At 38.8% G+C, this 8,007-nt stretch overlaps 1 protein-coding gene across 1 annotated transcript; it reads right to left on the bottom strand.

The window, feature by feature from the left end:
• Positions 1-227: 227 nt before the first annotated feature.
• pax4 (paired box 4) lies at positions 228-4,818 on the bottom strand. The gene is made up of 10 exons (XM_076875846.1): positions 4,714-4,818; positions 4,434-4,564; positions 4,065-4,280; positions 3,885-3,975; positions 3,594-3,734; positions 3,416-3,498; positions 3,267-3,330; positions 2,997-3,073; positions 2,717-2,810; positions 228-2,065 (listed from the first exon to the last, which is right to left on the bottom strand). The coding sequence occupies exons 1-10, from the start codon at positions 4,745-4,747 to the stop codon at positions 1,773-1,775; spliced, it is 1,224 nt and encodes a 407-aa protein (XP_076731961.1). The 5' UTR covers positions 4,748-4,818; the 3' UTR covers positions 228-1,772.
• Positions 4,819-8,007: the final 3,189 nt, after the last annotated feature.

Below are 8,007 nucleotides of genomic sequence, written 5' to 3'. Positions count from 1 at the left end.
GGGTCATACATACAACAAGGGAAGGAGATAAATAATAACATGTCAGGAACATTTGGATAACAAATTTGGACATCCCAGACTAGAGTGAGGTTCAGTTGAACTTGGATGTGCTTTTCAGCAATTCCTAAAGTTTTAGTTGCTCAATATGAGATAAGATACAGCGAATCCTCCAGATGTAAGATTAATATTTCTGTCAAATTAGTATATGAAGGCTTTTAAAGTAGTGCACTAAGTATTCAGGTTTATTGCTTAAGAAAAAGAAAGCAGTACAACAGATAAAACTACCACATGAAAGCCTTGTAACAAGAATTGGGCATGCCCGCTGCTGTAGACTTTACATACTATTCACTTTGTAATACTGTAGGAGGTCAGAATGGATTTAGTTTTATTTTTCATTAAATATCAGTAGATAAGTAATCTATGAGATCCTGAATTCATGGATACATTTCTCCATCCAGAAAAGGTTAAAACAGCTGAAGAGTTTAGAAGAGGAAATGCTAGCAACCAAAAATATTGGGAAGCACAAGGGCACAATGGGTGCAATCCATATAAAAATGTATCTTGTAAGAAAACCATAGGATATTTTACTATATAAGCACAAACTGTAAAGAAATCACTGGAGCTGAAAAAAAAAAAAACTCTTATAAAAGGTCAAATACTGATCTCTGAAATGTGTCATAAATTAGCATAAAAACACTTGAAAACTGCATGTAAATTAAATACATGTGTTCAGTACCTGCTGTTAAAAATTCATATGCAGTCATCCTAAAACTTGCCTCAATTTATGCAAGATTGGTGGATGTTTCAGAAACAGTCACAACACAAACGTGGAGATATCATTTGACTATCTGGCTTCGTGATGTTATATTCCAGTGGGGGTCATTTCGCCAGTAGGCCACTTCCATGCTGCTGACCAAGCTTTTTGTATTCTGAACCCAATCTTTCCCCTGCTGACCAATTATCAGGAAACTCAGAGACTTACTGTCTCCTCACTGTAGTAAAGGGATATAAAGGAACTCAATGCCTCTGCCCTGTTGCAGTCGTAAAAAGTGATACCGAGCGGAGCAGATATCAGGTCGCATTTAAACTTTAGGGTTTTTTTTAGGGATTCTCCCACCGGCTTTTCCTGGACTGAAATCTTGGAAGTGTTCCTTACGCTCCTACACTGACACAAATGTCAAGCCTAACAATATAAAGGAGATCACGTCCATATCATCGTGTGGTAACCTTAAATGATCCATGGAGCAATCGTTTATGTAGGAGTCAAGAAGTCTTTAAAACTGATATATAACTGAGGAGCACAGCAAAGTATTCATTAAAGATTATACTCAGAGATTAAAATGTATCTCTTAATAATCTCTGTCAGTACTAAACTCTACCTTCTTTAACTTGAACCTAACTTTATTGTCCTTGTTGCCCAGCAACAAGAACAATAAAGCTTTCTTCCAAGAAAAAGTTTATTATCATCCTCATCTTATCTATTTTCTCATCCCTTCTGGTGCTATAAAGTCACATTAAGTTTGCTTCATTGCAAATGGGTTTAGTGAATTAATTTAATTATCTTACCAATCAAAAATTACATTGCATGCTAACAGCACAGACCTAAGGAAAAGTGATGAGTCGAGCTGCAGTGCAATTAAGAGGCAAAGGGTGGAAAGGACAACATTGTTGGGTCCATACTTTGTCTCCCTCTACTGGTTGAAAAGTGTCCCTTCAGTCGAGCAATTAAGCAGCAGTCAAAAGCTCTTCCCGCTGATCCACTGGTCTCATTATCAGTCCATGTAGAGATGCTGATTCACATCCGGGACCAACAGAAACTGCTCATTTGTTTGAAACTGACTCCAGGTAAACGGCATTCCCTGCTGGTTCCACTGTTGAATCACAGGGCAGTCTGCCCCCCCTGTCTTTGTTGCCAAAGGGCAGGTTCTCCTCATGTCTGTGTGGTGGGGAACCAGTGGAAAACTGTATCCATCTCTGTGGAGATCCAGAGGAGTTTTGTCTATGTTTTGCATGTCACTCGGCAGATGGGGAAATGAGGATGTCGGACATTCAGAATTCCTCACGGCTGTACGTCAAGGGGGAAAAGATTATTTTCTTTAATTTCTGAAAAGTTATTGCATAGAAATTAAGATAGTACAGTATGTACTTAGGAACAATTGAGAGTAGTGATTTTAAGTGATATTGTGATCCAACAGGCAGGCTTTACCCTACACCTACCCTATTGTTCATATTTAAACGAATAAACACATAAATAGTGAATAGAGTTTACCATCCCTACAAATCCCAAATGACTTGTGAAATCGACATAAATTTATTACATGTTTAACGTATGGCTTCATAGATAGGCAACTTTATATGATGACCAACAGACAGGTAGGAGGGAAAATATTAGAATAATACCTTTTTTGTGCAACCTTAAATTAGTTCATAATCAGGATCATTGGATTCTTAATAGATTTTTAGCAGTTTAGTAAATTCAAACCCAAGCCCATCACAGGGAATGAAACTTTTTATAACATGTACTCTCATCACTGACCTTTATATCATATTCAGCTAAACTACAATCAAGCTAATCTCCAGCTTCTTTAACATCATTCTTAAATACTCTCTATCAATATGAATAAAAATTAAATTGAATGAAAATCCTCATAATCAAACAGAGAGAAAGATTATTAAAGACAGTGATTTGGTCAAAGACAGTTTTCCTGGTTCTCACCTGTTTCTGTTGGGAAGAAGCAGCAATTTTGCAGCTTCCTTGCAACAGTGCTGTACGAGGAGCTGTCCGCATTGATTTTTGCCATTCCAGTAGCCTTGGAAACCGCATAAACAAAGTTTAAATACCACAATGTCACCAGACGTTTGTTAAAAACACAGAAATCTCATTTGGAAATTGCCTAGCATTGCCTAGAAATTGCCTAGAAAACTATGCTCGGAAAAACATTCACAGCGGCATGTTTTAAGGGCTCTAAAGTAGATATCACTGGTTTGCACAGTACCTGTTGAGATGTGAAGCTGTATGTCATTGTTGGATTCACAGGAACAAAGTCACTTTGCTTTTCAAAGTCTTCAGCTGCTACAAAGAAACACATTTTAACATCTATGAGGCAAGAATCGATGTGTTCAGGAGGACTTTCCATTACCAGTGTGTTCAGCTCCATTTATTATTGTCCAGTGGTCAAATTATACACATTCTTAACACATCCTTGCCACCCACACTCAGCTCCCAAGTATGTGTGCATCACACACAGACACACACTCACACTTACTCTGCGTACTACCTCTCTGCTTGGCTTCTCTTCTCCATTTAGCACGTCTGTTAGAAAACCAGACCTTTGAGGGACAGAAGCCACACCTCAGGAACAGACAGCTTAAATGTATATGAATTTCGTGATGCTAAAATTGATGAAAAGTCTACCTTGATGGTGTCCTCGGGAAGTTTAATTTCAGCAGATAGCTTCTCTCTTGTGTACATGTCAGCATACTGGCTGCGAGAGAATTCTGATTCAACACAGAGAAATAGATCTTTAACTATTACTGAGTCTAAAAATTATGCATTGTGTTAGTTTGAAATAGCTGTAGAGGTTTTAAGTCACCTTGCTCAAGTGCTCTGCTCTGCTCTGGCGTAAAGGTGGTGCGGATTCTGTGCTGCACACCTTTGGATTTCTGTTTTTTACTGCACTCTGTCTCAAACTTCTCAAACTTCTTTGCTTCTTCTTGAGCCAGAGAATACAAATCTGCACATATGGAAACACACAGACTACATGCAGTTAATATTTATACATTTATGTGTTAAATTGTCATGTTCAGTGATAAAAAATTCTGATCAAACTCGATAGTCTTCCTAAACCGTTATAAATGACTTCTCCAAGGACCAAGTTACTTACCCTGCTCAACCCTGACATCAGCGTTGAGGTCCATCCACGATGGTCCGCGGTCCAAGTGGATCTTTCTTAAAATCCTATTTATGGACGACACCTTGCAGAACACAGTGTGCACAAAACACCATCAAGTGCTGGAATCGTTTCAGTGTAGTTAAAGTACATTTGAATTTGAATCTTACTTACGCTGGGGACGTTGGAGGCCTTGCATATCCGCGCCGCTGCGAGACGTTTTCGGATTTCCCAAGCAAAAATAGTCGGATTTTCCCTTTTGCACTGGATGATCGTGGAGATGACACCGGGGGTGAGAAGTCGGGGGCGGCTCCCACCGATGGTCTTGGGTTCCAGGAGTCCTGTGCGCCGGTAGCGGCTCAGGATCTTACTGACGCACCCGTTGGACACCTAAAGATGCAAGTGAGCTCCACTGTGTTAAACAAGAATAATCCGTTGATGCTGCATTTAACATAACATCGCAAAAGCTTATTTTTTCGAAATCCAAAGTTGTTGTTTTTTTTTTGTTGTTGTTTTTGTTTATCACTATTCAGGTTACCGTACCCTGAGTATCCTGGAGATCTGGCTTGGACGGACTCCCTCCAAGGCCAGCTGAATCATTTTTCGTCTCTTGGGTTGTGGGAGCGGTCTTCCGTTGAGAAACATTCCTCCTAACTGGTTGACATTTCCACCACCTTATCACAACACATACTAAATTGGTTATTTTTTCTAATTAACCGAATACAACGAGTCCACTAAAATGTCTTACTGTCGTTCATATATAAAATCCATATTCACTGATTTGTAACGAATATAAATAAGTGGTTAAAAAATGAAAATGAACCTTTATTTTCCAGATCAGTGTTCGTTCCGCACATCTCTCCTTGCTCCCAGCCTTGATGATGAAACTGAAGTCAAAACTATAAGAACTTTTTTCCAGAGAGGGGGGGAGACCTTGGACTGCAATGTGAAGAATGCGATAAATTAGAATTAACGAAATTGTCGCGGTAACTCCACTCCAGTCTGGTGAACGAATTACAGTGAGAGGAATCCCACCCTTCAGCAGCAATTTATAGACCTGCACACCTCAACATGACGTGGTGATCCGATTCCTGAAATGTAAATAGTCTACTGCTTTGAAAGAGAATGTGCGTGTTAAAGGCTGGACATGTGCTTCAAGTTGGTGCGTTTAAGCGGCCAGAATCTTCGGACATAGAACAATATCCTAGCTTTAAAACCACCTGTATTCTGATCCTTTTCGGCGATTCACAAAGCACGTTTCAAGTAGCCTATTTTAAAAGCAAATGCAGACGGGGGAAGACCAAGTGAGTGATAGGAATGTATTTTGTAGAAGAATTTCCCACAAAGCGTTCCGGCAAGCCAAAATTAGAGCTCGGTTTTTGTTGTTATAATAACATCTAGACATGTCATAGTGTGAAACATCCAATCAGATATAACCTACCCCCACATCATGTCAGCATCTTTGCACCATCTACTAGTGGGATATTACACACTGCACACTTGGGCAAAGCTGATGCCACCTGAGCGCACTTTACTAAATTTCTTGGCAATGTCTGATCATCTAAAGCGTCACAAACAAATAGATTAAGTCTGTTTTTAACGTCTAGTAGCCCGTGCACTGCTCCAGCAGCTGACACACAAAAGAGTAATATCCGAGCTTGGGAACTCAAAGAGCTTCCTTTTGCGCAGTAGCTGGTTGCAGTCTTAATTAGACAATGCAGTTTTCAGCGCAGCACACTTCAGTCCTTCTCTTTTCTGCTTTGGCTCTTCTTAATGTAACGAAAATACATACCTAACCGTCTTGTTTCAAAGAAACTACATGGTCAACATCAGTGTGTTTCTCATACTTTAGTGGGTCACGTGACTTGAACATCCTCTCCTAGGTTAAGTGGCTCAGATTAAAATGATCTCTGGTCTCCTTTCATAAAACAAACATTTGGAAATCTGCTCCTATGACGACTGCCATATGGTAAAGTGCTTTTGATAAATCATAAATCCATCACAAAGTCTCTTTATTACATTTTCTTTCAAAACGTGAACAAATAGACTCCTATATGGGCGCAAGGAAAGGGCCAATTGGGGGACCTCTTTTTATGCAGAAGAGGGAGGCTAAAACAACCCTCACAGATGTTCCTTGGGCAGCCAGCAGATAAAAATACGTTGTAAACGTTTCAAAGGGAAATATTTGACGAGCAAATATTAGCCTATGTGAAAACCCACACGAGGCTCGTCTTTTGGTCTGTTTAATGACTAATTGAATCATTAGTTGGGTCCACACAGATCGAAGTGCCACCGAAATAAAGGCTTAGATTTTAAAATGCCATATGGCCCAAATTATACATTAACCACGAGTTAGAGGATAATAATACTGTGTGTACAATCAGCCAGGTTGGATAGAGGACAGCCATTTTTGGACACCATCATCTCCTTGCCAACCGACACAAAGAACGACCAGGGCGACGGTTTCTATTTATTACCAGCGAGTCAGCGTGGTCATTGATTTATAGTACTTTACTGCACATACAGTGTGTGCCAAACGAGAATAATTAAAGAACTTATGCTGTGTTGTTAAGACAGCAACACGTTTTCGTTGTGCGTAAATTTTAGTATGTGCTCGCCAGGGGAAGGGGTGAGTTTCAGCGCTTAAATAGTGCCACGGACAATATATACGTTGTAGTTATATGCCATAGATCTTTGTCTTGTGTATAAAAACTTGCGTATTGGTGCTTTACTGCTTTACTGTGTCCTAAAGCGTTTAGAACTGTGAAAAACTCAGCCGCGTAAAAAGGTTACCACAACCTCTCCAAAGCGCACCGAGTAGCTGTGTGCGCAACGAACTCGTTTTCATGGTCAGTTTCCTCCATCCTGTTACGAGATGGCAACGCGATTCAAGGAATGTTGACCTTTTTGAATTTTAAGATCGTAAATGTTCCCGCATTCTGTGAATGGAGGTGATTGTTTTAGTTTTTAATCATTGTTAGATATCCTACATGCGGTTGCATGGCCGCAGATAGCAGGATAAAAGACGGAAACAGTCTGTCTTAACATGGCATTAAGTGTAAATGTGACTTAAATGCTTATTTTTATTTGATTTGATTTTTTACTTGACGGAACTAAAAAAAACTAATGCTGATTATATTTTTAACAGCTTAAATTTGGAAAATACACGCGTTATTCACACATTTTATGCAAGGTAAGTCATTCTTGCAATGCTTCATGTTCCACATGACCAGGTTTCCCAACATTTAGTCGCAACCTAACCCCCCCACTTTTTAATCATTAGGATTTGATTTATTTATTTTTTTTACATTTTCATAGATCCCCAAACCAAACTTTATGCAAACGAAAATAAATCACTATTTATCCTTTTTTAAACACGTTTTAATATAAATATACATTTTGCGCTTTGTTTCTTCTGTGTTCTGCAGCACGGACACAGAAAATGATAAATATATTTTTATCTGGATTTCCCCCTTAAACCTTGTGCAGCTTTGCCATATCAAAGCATGCTCAATAACATTTGATTTTTTTTTTTTTAATTGTAATATACCTAAACGATTAAAAATAACAACAAAAATACAAGCATTTTTAGATCGTCAATTCTATGATTTGATTTAGTTCAAAGGGTTTGATTTCACAATGGTTTAAAGCATCAAAAGTTTTATTAGCAGCTCCAATTTAACGGTCACCAGCTGCCCAAGAACACAGTGTTCTGGCGCTGGCCTGCCTTTGTTTTGTTCTGTTTTGTCAATAAACCAGTTGAACCTTTATATGTTCTATGCTTGGGTGAGCTCGTGTGTGTGTGTTGGACAATATTTAGCTGTCAACAAGCTAGTAAAAACTTCCCTTGCAATCACTGATTGACTGACCTGAACATACAGACTACCAGGTTTAAGACTTGGTGATACTATTTATAGGACGTAAAATGAACGTGAAATGTGTATATATGTACACACAACATACAAGAAGATGAATACAAATTGAAATCAGATATACATGAATCAAACACAGCATTAAAACTACTGATAGGGGAAGTAAGCACTGACCTATTTTGAGGCAATGTTAGGTTAGTAAATATTAGTTTCTCCCATTCATGTGGATTTTACATTAATATCAC

This window comes from Maylandia zebra, linkage group LG17 (genome assembly GCF_041146795.1).
Source record: "Maylandia zebra isolate NMK-2024a linkage group LG17, Mzebra_GT3a, whole genome shotgun sequence".
Classification (NCBI taxonomy): domain Eukaryota; kingdom Metazoa; phylum Chordata; class Actinopteri; order Cichliformes; family Cichlidae; genus Maylandia; species Maylandia zebra.
The sequence above is the reverse complement of the archived record's forward strand: the minus strand, read 5'-3'. Positions and strand labels throughout refer to the sequence as shown.

Excerpts from the sequence above, each read along its gene's own strand:
- pax4 (XM_076875846.1), bottom strand. The coding sequence starts at position 4,747 with ATGTGCGGAACGAACACTGATCTGGAAAATAAAG. Across the intron at positions 3,735-3,884 it reads TGATGTCAGGGTTGAGCAGG|ATTTGTATTCTCTGGCTCAA; the intron begins GTAAGTAACTTG and ends CCATATGTGCAG. Across the intron at positions 3,499-3,593 it reads GAGCAGAGCACTTGAGCAAG|AATTCTCTCGCAGCCAGTAT; the intron begins GTGACTTAAAAC and ends GTGTTGAATCAG.